Source organism: Tursiops truncatus, chromosome 13 (genome assembly GCF_011762595.2).
Source record: "Tursiops truncatus isolate mTurTru1 chromosome 13, mTurTru1.mat.Y, whole genome shotgun sequence".
NCBI classification, from domain to species: Eukaryota; Metazoa; Chordata; class Mammalia; order Artiodactyla; family Delphinidae; genus Tursiops; species Tursiops truncatus.
The window spans coordinates 50,626,729-50,641,509 of NC_047046.1; the positions used below are offsets into that span (position 1 = coordinate 50,626,729).

Here is a 14,781-nt window from a genome sequence, read left to right on the forward strand (position 1 = left end):
TTGTTTGAAATCTCACTTACACCAGGAGGATTATCAGGCCTTTACCTAGATGTTTTGAAGCGGCCACGTATTTGCCTCCACTTTTCCTCAATCTCCTGGCATTTTGGAATAAGAGCCTTAACTCACCCAAGTGGATGAATAATCAGAGCTGTCCTTACAGCCTGAGAAACGAAGCATGAAGTTAGACACTTGGATTTCCTCATAATGTTAATCTTTGATAAAATTACTTTCCTGTAGTTTTAAGTGTATTGGTTTTTCTAAATGTCATATAATGCCACAAAGGCTCACGTCTTGCTCTTGTCACTGTCCAGGATGGGTCAGTGGAGGCTAGGCAGCAGAATGCTCTCTTCCATGCAGTGATTCAGGAACCTGAGCTGTTTCTCTCCAGGGTCTGTCGGTTTCCAGACTTGGGAGTCTTCTCTGGCTCCTCTGCATCTAGCCACAGACACGAGAAGAAAGGTGGATGGTTCTGCAGGGGTGTTATGGCCAGGCTGGTTGGGACCTTTCTTTCCTTTCACTGATATTCCAGTGGTCAGCACTCAGTTACATGGTAGTAGCCCAACTACAGGCCTGGGATATGTGATCTCTGTTCCCAGGGGGAAAAGGGAATGGGGTTGGTAAATACGTGGCGTTACCTGGGCCACACCAGAACACTCAGATGACATAAGCTGTGTTTTGAAAGCATATTTTCAAGTCCTTAGAAGGTCTCTGGCCATAGAGAAGATGCAGAGCATAGTGGTCAAGAGCATGACCTGGACTGAAATCACCTATATCCAAATCCCAGCTCCACCATTTATCAGATGTGACATTGGGCAGGTAACTTAGTCTCTCTCTGTGCCTCAGTTTCCTCATTGTAAAATGGGGATACCAAAAGAAGTGAAGAGTTTGTGTGAGAATCAAATGACGTAACATATGTAAAGTGCTTAGAATTATGAATGGGATGTAATTAACAATATATAAGATTTGTTAAATAAGTTTTCGAAAAATGAGGCTAGTAACAAAGAGACCTAAGGTCCTCTTTGGTGTGTTGTAATTTGGATATATTGTCATTCAGATGGATAATGTTTCCTTTTGTTCAATTGTAAAAATGTTTATTGAGCGACTATTAATTATAATGGCCCAGGTATGACCAAAGACTCTGAATAAGTAGGCTTCTCGCTGAGTCAAAGGAAACAGCATGTTTTCTCCACCAGATTTGCCTTTTAAGCTCTGTGTCTCTCAATCAGTGGTCCCATCGGCATCTTGGTTTCCACTCCCCAAATCCATGGCTTCCCCTGGGCCCCTCAGAGTGGAAAGTGGCGTTAGCCCAGTGCCTGGTACTTCTCTCCCCTGTCCACGTATTGGGCGCCCTGTCAATATCACTCCCTTAGTAGGTGCCATTTCTGTCTACCTGTTTTGCGGTTTGCTGCCAATCTATTTGTACGAACATGCTACTTCTTCCAGTTAGGATCCAAATTTCAGAATAATGCTGGATTTTAAAAAACACATGAGGGCAACCTGATGTGATTTCCCTGTACAGATCCCCATCCCAGGAGCAGGCTGGGCATAACAGACTCTTTCTCTTGCAGCTAGATGACTGCACGCTGCAGCTCTCCCACAACGGCACCTACCTGGACTTGGAGGCCACCCTGGCCGAGCAACGGGACGAGTTAGAAGGTTTCCAGGATGACACTGGGTAAGAGCGACAACTGTCCCTCCCAGCTGGTCCCAACTTTCCACGAAATGGGGGTCACTGAGGCCTTAAAATATCTTGGAGAAACCACCATAGCTTTGACCTTGTCTTCACTCACAGTCACACAGAAAGAAGGGAGATGCAAGTGATTCACCAGTAGTAACTGCAGACCCTTTTGAATTGGAGTAGCTCTTCTTGATGAAGCTACTCAGGAGTAGGAAAATTTCTGGTGTAGTTTAATTAAGCACATGGTATTTAATAGTCTGTTTTTTTTTTTAAACCAAATATACTTAAATTAGTACTTTCCAAATTTTAGTGGATTGACAGCTGTTCTATATATTGTTTTTAACGATCAATTACTGGATATTAAGTTTTCTTGACAGATGCCTCTGCAGATCATTTTATACTGTATCATCTTTTGAATTCACCACTGTGGAGAAAATAATTCTTAATTATGTTAATTAACATCAAGTTACTTTTAGCTTACATATAGGATTGCTTAATATTTCTGATTGCTCTGAGTCTGAATAAGGCAGTCCACATAAAAAATCAGAGATGTGTACAGAAAGCAAAACCACGGTAGGAATATTGTCATACACTTAGCCATTCCCCTATTTATTAGATGATTTTTTCTAGTAATTGTTTTATCCTTTTCCAGATTTTTTAAACTTTTCACGTTGAGATGATTTTTAACTTCCAGAAGAGTTGAAAATAAAGCACTGATATTTCCCAAATACACTTTACCCAGCTTCCCGTAGTGTTAACATATTACATAACCATGGCAAATTTGCCCAAACCAAGACATTAATATTTGTAAGATACTGTTATATATTTACTAGATTATTGAAATACTGTTTGGATGGGGGCCCCCCACCTCCCTTTCTATTCCTCATTCATCCAGAGCCAAGTTTATCTCTGATTTTATCGCCTTCCTCCTTAGACACCTTCAGAGGCTCCCCGTTCCTTTCCAAATAATGCCCAGCCATCTTCATCGGTGTCCAAGGACCTCCCCAAAATTTGTTTTGAAGCTACCTTGCCTGACTTAAAAATATATTACAGTCACATGAATATTATCTGAGACTGCTGATTTTTCATGAATGGCTCAAAAAAAGGAGGCAAAATGGGAAGCTTCTTAGTGTTTGTTTCCTACCTAACACCAGTGTGTACCGATGACTTCCTGAGTTTCCCCTGCTTTAACACCCATCACAACTTACGGTCTTTTCTCCCTTAATTGTCCCTCTTTTCTGCTACTGAAACTCTGCTAGGTCAGAACTGGGCCTGTCTGAATATCCAGCCTAGTGTTTACTCAGCATGTTATAGGCACTTAGTGAGCACTGGTGGCCAGGTGAATGGCAGGGTCCCAGAATGTATTCCTGAATGGCATGAACTTGAGCACCAAGACCAGGGTCCTTGGTAGGAACCAGGCAGGTTCTCTGAGGATGCCCCTCCTGTCTCCTGAGTGGTTCCAAGGGCCACAGAAGACCCTGGAAACTGCCATAGGCTGTACACACGTGAAGCGTATCATTATTAAGTCACATCAGATTCTACTCATCATCATTTAAAAAATTGACATTATAAGACTGATAGATTTGAGGAAATCCATTGCTGTAGTTTTTACAAAGTACTTGATAATGACATCCTTTTATTTAACATGTCAGCATTCAGGCTGGATGACAGTCTAATGGGATGACTTCATGTCTCATTGGTCAAACAGATCCCAGGAGTGTTATGAGTAGATCACTGCCGATTTGAAAAATGTCTCTAGTGGTGTTGTGCTTGAAGACCATGACCTGTTTGATATTTTTTCTTTCTTAACAAAACTTGACCGGTTTGGAGATGGCAGCTTAGGAAAAAAGTGTTAATATATTAGATAACAGTATCAAGAGTTAAGAGTGGAAGAAAATAAAGCTTTGTGGAGCACCTGCTATGCCACCCACTGTGTTAGGCACCTTATTTCACAGTATGTTTGTTTAATAGTTCATTCTGTTAATATCACAAACATGGAATTGGATTTTATCGTCCCCATTTTTCATTTGAAACTACCGAGGGCCAGGAGTTAAATCACACGTACAGGGAGGCAGAGCCGGTAGATGGCGGAGCCACATTTGAACACAGGTGTGACTGGTTCCCAAGTCTGTGATCCTCCTCCGTCCCAGGAGCTTCTGGGAAATGGCATTTCAGGTTCTCCTGAAGATGTACATACGTACCGGTGGGGACATACGGTTGGTTCCTGCAAGGACATCCTCAGTTCCAGGCTGACACACTGGCTCTAGCTGCAGTAGCACCCACCGCAGGGTTGCTCCGTCACCTGGCCCTGACGCTACAGCTCGCACTGTCAACTCCAGTGTCCAGATGCTGGAAGTCCCTTTGCGGCCGTTCCTGAAGAGCCAGGGAGCCCACTGCAAGCTCCCTGGAGTGGATCCTGGGGCATTCCTTCTCACTTTGTTCCCTTCTGAACTACCACCTGGCCAGCCATGGGTTCATCTGACAGATGCAGCCTTGATCACATTTCTGCACCACATTTCCAACAGCACGGGATGCTGGGGAAACGAATTATGGCAAGATGAGAAGGCAGGACTCACGATGTGGGAAACTGCAAACAGGGGAAGGTGACCCAGACAATGTCGGGTAGCCGCACATTTGACTGCTGTGTCCCAAACTCACCCCAGACTTTGAAATAGTCTTCATTTGTGGGACCCACCCTTTGTCCTCTGGAACGTACTCAGGGTGATATTCTTCTGTGTCTGGAAGAATGTGAAGAATCTACCTCTACTGATCTCTGGTGGGGAGATCCCCCGTCCCTGGCCTGGGTTGCAGAAGACACGCCAGGATGGTGCTGTCCGGCATTGCCGGGTCACCCTAGCGATCCCCAGGTCATTTACCAGCACTGAGCACTGGTGGCACATGGCAAGTTACTGGGAGCTGGCTGGAAGCAGCCTGCCGATGGAGATTTCCTGCACAGGTGGCAGGTGTCTGGGCACATCTGCAGTGTCACTTGCACTGAGTGTCCCTCCTAGGTCCTCTCCTAGAAGCGTGGCACTTGGCGAAGTCTGTGTGCTTGAGAACTCATGTCTCCCTCGAATGGGAGTTAAATTATAATTTCTTCCTAGTTAAGAATTGCCCTGTCGAGGAATGAAAAGGGCAAATGAAACCATTCTTTCTCTTGATGTTTTGGTGTAAATTATAGGAAAATACCTGCTCATGTTGTGGCCTTCCTATGAAGACGGGTGGCAGGCTGTATGGAGATGGTGGTGGTGTTGGTACAGTGTGTTCTGAGTCCGTTTTCCTTGTGGAGGAGTTGGTTTCTTTGTTCTTGTCCAATATGCTGCTCTTTTATGCTGGACTAAAATTTAACTTACCCCTTGTTTAGAAGGATCACTCAGACTATAGCTAGTTGGAGAAGAGGAGAAAGACCTTCAAAAGTAGAAGGACAAAGCAATTATTATGCTAGCAGAGTAGGGCCAGGTCTGTTTATTGCCTTCCAAAGCCAGCGAAGTTAGCAGGCACAGCAGGCTACAGCGGAAGCCAAAGCCCCTGGGTTATTATTCCCGACCCTGCCGTTGTGGGACATTGGGCAAGCCACTTTACCTCTGATGGGAGTTTATAAAATTTATTTATAAAATGAGGACAATATTAACCAAGCCCACTTCCCTCCTTGTATGAGCAGGGATCCCACCAGGGTCTCTGTTGCCCAAGCAGAGCGTAGCAGAGAGCAGCGCTGCACGGTGGTTAGGGACATGGGCTTTGCAGTTAGTCTTACGGCTGTGTGGCCATGGGGATGTTACTTCACCTCTCCATACCTCAGTTTCCTTGTAAGTGGGGTAATATAATCATAATACTGCCTCCTTGGGTTGTTGCAAGGTCAAATGTGATGATTTTATCTAAATGTAAATAGGTAAAATGCATCTAAAACATTAAGCTGGCTCCCAGAATGTAATACAAACTCCAAACTAGTAGCCCTTACTATAATTACGGTCAGAATTTGAGATGATACACTGAAATGGGAATCACCAGATTTTAGACCTGGGATGGGGTCTGTGCAGGTCCATCACTGGGAGATCTCATTGCTTTAGTTGAGAAAACCAAGGTTGGAGACTTACCCACAGGGCAGAGCTGGGCCAGATTCTACCTCCCCAACCCCCCACCCCCCGACCTTTCTGCTTAGTCCCACCCTCACTGCCTCTGAAAGGAAGCCGGAGCACAGGGAACTGTCACAGAGAAGTGGGGTTAGAGGTTAGCTCTGAAGGTGACAGAGTGGGGCTTTGCAAAGGTAGCAAGGACAGTAGGTTGAGGTGTGGTAGAGCTCAGAGTGGGCCTGAGAAGCACGGGCCTTCAGGGATGCTGTGAGGACCAGTGTGGTTGTTGGACGGGGTGTACGCATCCCCAGGTGCTCCTGACCTGGAGTACCTCAGGGCGCTCACCATTTCCTCGGCTTGACTCCCCTCGGGCCTGCGCTAGAGGGTCAGCGCTGAGATAGTGCTTATCTCTGATCTTCCTCATCCCGCCACACCCATTCCTGTCCCCACTGTGTTAGGTAGAGGTGGGGAAAGTCAGATGAAAACCTGTGGAGTGGGGTGGGTGGAGCCACAGTGGGAGGCTTGTGGCTCAGAGACGAAGGATGTGAAGCCTGGACGTGGGAAGGGCTGTGAGGAAGCCCATTCGCAGGGGCAGGTGGGCGCCGACCCCGCCAGCCTTGCAGTGGATGTGCTTGGAGGGACGAAAGGGTTTGGGGAGAGCTCTGGTTTGATTCTTAGACACCTAACTTCTCAGCCTGCAGCTCATGAGCGCCGAGGATCCATGTGTGTGTGTCGGGGGGCAAGAACCCCTGATATTTCTGCAGTTTGTGGATATGCAGGGTTTTGGGGTGGAGAGGGGTTTCAGCGCCTTTCATCAGATTCTCAGAAGAGTTCTCTACATTCCAGATGTCAAGTTTGAAGGAGTAAGAAGTCGTTTTCCCTTCTTACTGTCTGATACAATAGTTAACCTCATCCAGTCACATCTCTGTCCGGTTTCCTCTGCATCTGGACCTGGTAGGATGGGAAATCACCTAAAATACATTTTAAACCTAAATCTAAAAACCAGCTGAACTCAGAGAACCAAACTGAACAACAAACAAAAAACCTGGACAAAAGAGAGATTCTGGTTAGGGTGTGGATGGGACGCAGGGAAGGGTCTCCCCCCACTTTTCCTCGTAAGTGATGATCTGCAGCTGAGAGCGCAGGTGTGTTGTTGTCTGAGGCTCTTTTGGCAAATCATCGAAGGATTAAGCGTCTCCCGTCTTCTCAGTGCAAGGCTAACTCTGCCGACCACCAAGCCCTGCTCCGGTCATGGTGGATGAGAGAACTGGCCCTTTTCAGACAAAAGGTGCCCTGTGGGGCAGCGGGGTGGTTCAGTGCTGAGCTTAGCAGAGCAGCCCAGAGGCCCCTGCACACCTGCTCCGGGTCAGTGCTAGGCCAGTGCCTTCAAATACCCTGGGGGAAAGCCGCTTAGGAATGCCCGGACAAGACAGATGAGCTTCCGTGCTGAGTGGACAGTGGAACTGGCATGGCTCTAAGTTCCTTCAAATGCCAGATTGTATGACAGGACAAAGATGGAGTCAAGTAGGAGTGGTGGAGCCCACGTGGGCGCTTGGCTCTATGGTGTGGGTAGGAGTCAGAAGAGGACTGGCCTGCAAAGAAGGAGCCCTCACAGAACTCCTCCAGTAACAGGGAGGGCGGGGTGAGGGGACAGAACCTTGAACAGGGAGGCTGCAGTCGGTGTGGCCCACTGTGATGGGGGAAGGGAGTGACCTAATGGGTCTGAACCTGGTGGCTGAGGAAGGCAGGTGGACTGGGGCCTGGACCATTGGGGGAATCTGGAGATGTGATACTAGTTGAGCAGAGAGAAACAGGAGGATAAAATGGACACATGCCATTAGGTGGATAGTGTGTGGACGGTGGACTACGTAGAGAAGTAGTGAGGTTACGGGGGGCAGTTTGGGGAGGGGGAGAAGAGGTTTATACATGTTATTCTGAGGTTATGTCAAGCCACGCTCAGGTGCAAGGTGGCCAGGTGAGAAAGATTGGCCTGGCACTCAGGTGAGAAACATCAAGGACCAGCGAGACTGGAGGTGACCCCTTGGAGGAAGGGAGTTGAAAACCTAAAACTTCTCTGAAAAAATGAAGTCTGTTTAAAAAAAGAGGTAGATAATTAGGCTGTTTTGAAGACAATATGTTGATTACAAGATGCTCGTAGGAACCCAGCCTCCTTTTACCTTTCTACTCCGCCAGCCTGATGACGTAGCTTTCATCTCTCATGCTTCATCATAGTTACAGTATGGCTGCTCTCCCTCCAGCATCTCAGCAGGGCAGGAAGTCATGTGTTGGTTAGGGTATAGTTTTCTCTGATGTAACCGATAGATTCCAAATTGTGGAGTTTAAATATAAAGGTAAAAATTTCTTTGTTGTGTAAGAGTCGAAATATAGACAACTTTCCTTGGACTGGTAGAGCAGCCGTACCGTCCTGAAAATGAGAATCCCATCTCTGTGTCCAGAGTGATGGCTTTACCTTTTCCCTTCTCATCTGCACCCCAGCTGCCAGGAAGAAGGAAGTGGACATAGGGGGTGAATGTCCCTTCTGTGTGCACATAGCTTTCAGTCACATGCCATTGTCCAGAACTTAGGTCCATGATTATACCATGAATTTTGGGCTTGTGTCCAGCCAACCCTCTACCTTTATTACTAAGGGTATGAGGTCCCTGCCTTAGATGGGAAGAGTGAAGAACAGATGTTGGTGCCAGCTGGGTCTGCCCCCTTTAGAGAGTTTTTCCAGAACCTCCACCAGCAATTTCCGTCTGCAGTTCACTGGAGAGAACTGTGTCATGTGGCCACTCTTAGTAGCCAGGGAGACTGGAAAATATAGTTTTAGGTGGGTACACTGTCACCCCAAACAAAATCAGCTTCTCTTTATAAGACAGAAGGGGGAAATGCATATCGGTGGGTAACTGGCAATGTCTGCCTCAGCAAGGAGAAAATTTCAAAGAAGGGGCAGTTAAGAACACTATGCCATGGAGAAATCAAGTTGTGACAGTACCCAGGCAAGGCCAGGGGTGTAGTAAGGAGGAGATTTGTGGTGTCCTTGGGGAGAGAGGAAGCAGAAGAGTAGTGGGGTGGAGGCAGGTGGAGATAGGTCAAGGGGAGAATGTGGGGCTGAGGAGGAGAGACAGCAGGATTGTGTAGGAGCTGCGAGTTGTGAATGGGTTGAACAGAGGCTTCATTCCCACTAGGAGAGACCTGAGGGGGAAAAGCTAAAACTGTAACACTCTTAGAAGAAAACAGGAGTAAGTCTTCGTTTCTTAGATATGACACCACAAGCACAATATTATCCTATGTTGCAGACAAGGAAGCTGAGGCTCACAGAGGCTAAGTAACTTGTCCAGGATCACATAGATGACTTCAGAGTTTAGCTTTTCACCACTACCATCTCCTAAGGGAGACCAGAATGCATCTGGAGGCGAATGTAGAGGCAACCAGCTCTCTTGGACTTCGAGCTTCTGAGCAAATTAATCTTCACTAGTACTCTCCTTTTACTAGCTGATGACTGGTCCAAATCCTCTTCATTCCTCAGGCAGAGCATGGGCTGAGTCTCACAGTTTCAGAAGCTGACCAAGAGGAAGCTTATCCTGGGGCAGCTGCTGGGGGGCCCTAGTCTCCGCTTGTGCTGCATTGTCCAACGTATGTTTTCTACTGTTGACTGAAATCATAGTTTAGTTCTAATTTGAGTGGAGGAATATTTGGGGGCATCGATTCTGCTGTTGATTGCACGAAAAAGTCTTCAAGCCTTTGGCTCCATGCCACTCAATAAAATAATGTAAGCACTTGTTCTTACATTACGAAGACTTTGTATGTTATTTTTATAAAAATATTTTCTTGAGAGACAGGGACAGGACTGAAACACACGGGTTCAGAACCAACCGACTTGGTTCTGTGGTATTTGGTTACACCAGATCTTTTTCCCAAGGCCATAGACATTATTGTAGGAGAAGCTCAGGTGTTCTGAGAAACCGGGAAGTTGCAGGAAGTTCCTTCAGCGATAGTGCCATCAAGTCCCTGGCATGTGTGCCTCGGCTGGAGTCTCCTTGAACTGAGCATCTATTTTAGTCCTCTCATCACTTGGGTAGCATTGACCTTGGGTATGGGCAGCCGGTTGGCTGTGGCTAGTCTCTGAGGCCTCTGCTACTTTTCTGGCAGTGGCTGTGCTGATAGGAATGGGATCTGGATCTCCGTGGGGAGCTTTAGGTCAAACTAAACTGCCTTTGCCTCTGGGTCACCAGATTCTAGTAACTGATGCACCCCCATTTCACTCTGCTGCAAACAGGCCGACTTGGAAGGAGAGGCTGCTGATACAGCAAGCCAATATCGGGGAGAAAAGGACCATTAAAGTGCTTATGGTGAACACACACTGACAGCCTCCCACTGGTTTCAGTTTTAGAACGTGGACGCTCCATGAAGGCAAATAATCAATGTTTGTATTAGGGTTCTTCAGAGAAATACAACCAATAAGATATGTCTTATCCATCTAGTCTAATCTAGTTTAATCTATCTAATCCAGCTAGGCTGTCTAGAGAGACTTACTTCCAGTAACTGGCTCACACCATTTTGGGGGCTGGCAAGTCTGAAATCTGTAGAGTGGGCCAGCAGGCTGGAAATTCAGGTGAGAATTGATGTTGCAGTCTTCAGTCCAAAATCTGCCCGGCAGGCTAGCAGGCAGGATTTCTGCATTGCTGTCTTGAGGCAGACGATCCTTTGTGGATCGAACATAGAGTCCAGCACACACTAGTCACCAGTGAACATGTGTGGAATGAGGGAATGGATGAAGGAACACCCATCTGGGAGGCAGCTTCAGGGAGGTGCTAGGCGTACGGGCTCTGGGGTCAGACTGCCTGGGTTGGGTCCGAGCTCTGTCACTTTCTGTGTGACTTCAGCTACGTCGCATAACTCTTCTGGGCCTCAACTTCCTTACTTTAAAACTGGCAATAATATTACCTACTTCCTAGGAGTTTTCTGAAGACTAAATCTGTAGAAAGTACTTAGAACCTCATCTGGCACACGATAAGCATTCCATAAATGTTAACAACTATTATGATTATTATTTTCTGAACCCAGACTGACATAGTATCCCACTGGGGGCAGGGGAAAGTATATCCATGATTATTTAATTTTCCTCTGAAAGTTTTAGCCAGGAAACAGAAGACAAGGGCATATTTACTAGAAAAGTGGGGATAAAGTGATTATTTTAAGATGTATGAAATGATTATTTCCCTGAAAGAAGCCAAGAGAATAAGCCAAACGATTTTTAGAATCCATATTAGCAGCAAGATGGCATATATAGAAGAAATACATAACAATCAGCATTACCCAATTACAAAATATTGTGGTGGAGGGAGGGAAGCTATCAAATTTAAAGGACCTTACGATGGGTGTCGTCTATACGTTGATATTTGATATAGATAAATAAAACATGGACATCTTGTAATTCTTGAATTCTTAGAATAAGAATTTGCTAATATTTTCTTAGATATTTTCATCTTAATTTTTTGTGTCCTTTTTTGTTAGATTTTAGTATTGAGGTCAAATCAGTTCTTTAAAAAACCTGGGACACTTTTTATGCTTAGAAAGTGCTGGAGAAGGTGATATAGCGAGGCACTTACACAGCAAAAGGCAGGATGGTATGGGTGACGGTGGAGTCAGACACTCTGCTTTCAGCCCTGGTCTGTTTCCATTAGCTATGTGACTTTATGCAGGTTACATCATTACTACAAGCTTTGCTTCCCGCATCTGCAAAGTGGGCACAACAGTGGTACCTGCGTCAAAGAGGAGAGAAAGTAGGGGTTGCAGGGGGAGATGAAGGACAACTTCTGTGGACCTGGCTGCACCCACCACTCCCTGGTCTCTGCTTTGGAAGGCCCCCTCCTTTGCCAGGGACTCCTGGGCTTTGGACCCTCATTCCCTGTTGAGGGACTTCCACAGCCTTTGGTCCCCAATTCCACTCAGGTTTCTTTCATTGTAGGATTTTGTGTACAGGGGCAGGCAGGGAAGGAGGTGAATATATTGAAGCAGAGGAATTATAAGTGATAAAACTACTTAAAAATAGGCCTTTTTTGTTCTATGCTCTCCTAAATTCTATTAGGGTTTAACTTAACCAGTCTGATTGCCTGGTTTCTCAATGTACAAACATTGAAAAATGCAGAAAAGATGATACCTCCAGAGTGGTGTGCTGATGGCTTCCTCAGAAACACTGTCCTAATTCTTATGCAGGTGCCTGGATCCCTTGTGACCAGTCCTTGTGGGACTGGTCAGTCTGCAGTCCTTGTGGGACTGGAGAATTCTGTGGGAAATCTGAAGCACTTCCTCAAAATGCAACTTTGCGGTTGTTTGAAGATAAAAGTGGGGCTATCAATGGGCCCTTGTGAACTTCTCTAGAACTTGAGGAATTCTGAAATATTTTCTCCTGCCATCTCGTGCTTCTTCCCCTCTGGGCATCTAAAGCATGTATTTTGTCTACTGTCCATTTGGTATTTATTTTTGATTCATAACTGCTGATAACATGAGTTACAAAAAAATCTTCCAGATTAAAGAACTTTGGGTTTGCTGTTTCTAATAGTTAGGGTCTGGCCGTCATCAGGGGTTCACTGGTTTCTGCTCCCAGCTGAGCCCCTGGCTCAGCACTGGGTGAGGCTGCAAGCCTGGTGGCTGCTGCCCCCACCCCAGAATACCTTTCCTGGGAATTCACACAAAAGGCTGTTCAGCAGCTCAGTTCAGTGCACTAATGGGAACTTTCTTCCTAGTATGATCACAAGAATTGAAGGAATGTCAACATCAGGACTGTCTAGAGAAATTTAATCGAAATGAGATGGCAAAGGAATATGTTCCAGATGAAGGAACAAGATAAAACCCCAGAAGAACAACTAAGTGAAGTGGAGATAGGCAATGTACCTGAGAAAGAGTTCAGAGTAATGATCGTAAAGATGATCCAAGAACTCGGGAAGAGAACGGATGCACAGAGCGAGAAGTTACAAGAAAATTTTAACAAAGAGTCAGAAAATATAAAGAACAACCAAATAGAGTTGAAGAATACAATAACTGAAATGAAAAGTACACTAGAAGGAATCAATAGCAGAATAAATGAGACCCCCCCCCAAAAAAAGAATAAATGAGGCAGAAGAACGAATCATTGAGCTGGAAGACAGAGTGGTGGAAGTCACTGCCACAGAACAGAATAAAGAATGAAAAGAAATGAGGACAGTTTAAGAGACCTCTGGGACAACATCAAATGCACCAACATTCACATTATAGGGGTCCCAGAGGAGAAGAGAGAGACAAAGGGCCTGAGAAAATATTTGAAGAGATAATAGCTGAAAACTTCCCTAACATGAGAAAGGAAACAGTAACCCAACTCCTGGAGGCACAGAGATTCCCATACAGGATTAACCCAAGGAGGAACATGCTGAGACACATAATAATCAAATTGACACAAATTAAAGGTAAGGAGAAAATGTTGAAAGCAACAAGGGAAAAGCAACAAATAACACACAAGGGAATCCCCATAAGGTTATCAGCTTACTTTTCAGCAGAAACTCTGCAGGCCAGAAGGGAGTGGCACAATGTATTTAAAGTGATGAGAGGGAAAAACCTACAACTAAGAATACTCTACCCAGCAGGGTTCTCATTCAGGTTTGATGGAGAAGTCAAAAGCATTACAGACAAGCAAAAGCTAAAAGAATTCAGGGCCACCAAACCAGCTTTACAACAAATGCTAAAGGAACTTCTCTAGACAGAAAAGAGGAGGCCACAACTAGAAACAAGAAAAATACCAAATGGGAAAGCTCACCTGTAAAGGACTGTCAAGAGAGAAAAAGATTTTTTCTGTGTGAGGAAGAAAGTTTTGAAGAAGTCTGTGTTTATAGGAATCTCAAACTTGTCTTCTGAAGATGGGTCGAGTGTTGTGTATTTGTGTAAACTCGAGGCTAGTACCTTGCACATAGTTTAACTAAAAAGGAGGGTCTTGGCTGCATTTGAAGGCACTGTGAATGCAGATTCTCTGCCCACGAGGAGCTGCCGGGTTGCAGGCTGCTGCATGTTTTTGTAGGACCATGCAAGTGGTTTTCTTTTCTCCTTTAAAAGAATCAAAAAAAATTTTTTTAAACCATACTTTCCCCTTATTTGGTCTCAAGAATAAAAAATATGATTGTTTCAGTACTATAATATAATTCCTGTGACTTCATATCACAATATTAAGTGTGCCCTGGTGAGATTTCTGTCCTCTTCTGCTCCAGCACAACCACAAAACCAGGAAGCGGGAAAATACTGCGAGACTGGTATACATGAAGCCCTGATGGGGAGGGAACTCAGCCACTGAGCTGGTTACCCGCTCCTGTGCTGGTTCCTGGCTCCATTTTACCTTTGTCCACTGGCTTCCCCCTTTCTTCCAACCTCAAAGCCTTTGCTACCCTAGGTAGCCAGGACTCATGTTCTCCCCATTTATCTTCTCTCATCTGCTCTGGGCTTCGGTCCTTCTCTGTGAAAGCGGGCTGAGCCCTCATGGGAGGAGAACTGGGGAGGGGCCATCCTTTTCCTTCCTTTATAAGAAATGAAGTGAAAGGAAGCAAAGATGAGACAAGGTGTGGTGTACCTTGACATTCTGCTGACAAATAGCCTACACGCCCCCTTTGCTGACTCCTGTCTTCAGGGAAAAGCCATGTCTTGAATTGATACACAGCAAAACAGCTCTTTCTGATTACCCCACTATGTGTGTCCTTTCCCGATATGCAAAAACATGTAAAAATAGCCATGGGAATGATCAAGCAGATTTGTGCTGTTACATTCCAGGGATTTCACTTCATGGGCACAGATTTTAAAAATTTCCCAACATGGTCAGGCACGAGTACACGGAACTCTGTGGAGTGGACCGGGTTTGGCAGTGAAATGTGTGTGCCAGTCCAACAGAGTCAGACTTCATTGTTTTATTTCCCGTAAAGCCCTGTGACGTCACAGCATTTCAGGATACATTGTTGTTCTGTGTAGGTTCCTGCTTATCGAGAGCCTCTACCAGGTGTGGGTGTCCGAAGCGAA

At 45.5% G+C, this 14,781-nt stretch overlaps 1 protein-coding gene across 8 annotated transcripts in view; it reads left to right on the top strand.

Moving 5' to 3' along the window:
• The window catches only part of FHOD3 (formin homology 2 domain containing 3), a 493,863-nt gene that overhangs the window by 57,177 nt on the left and 421,905 nt on the right, over window positions 1-14,781 (top strand). For all 8 annotated transcript variants that reach the window (XM_073790663.1, XM_073790659.1, XM_073790662.1 and 5 more), the window contains one exon: window positions 1,569-1,675. In XM_073790663.1, the coding sequence (XP_073646764.1) occupies window positions 1,569-1,675 (107 nt within the window). The remainder of the gene's footprint in view (window positions 1-1,568; window positions 1,676-14,781) is intronic.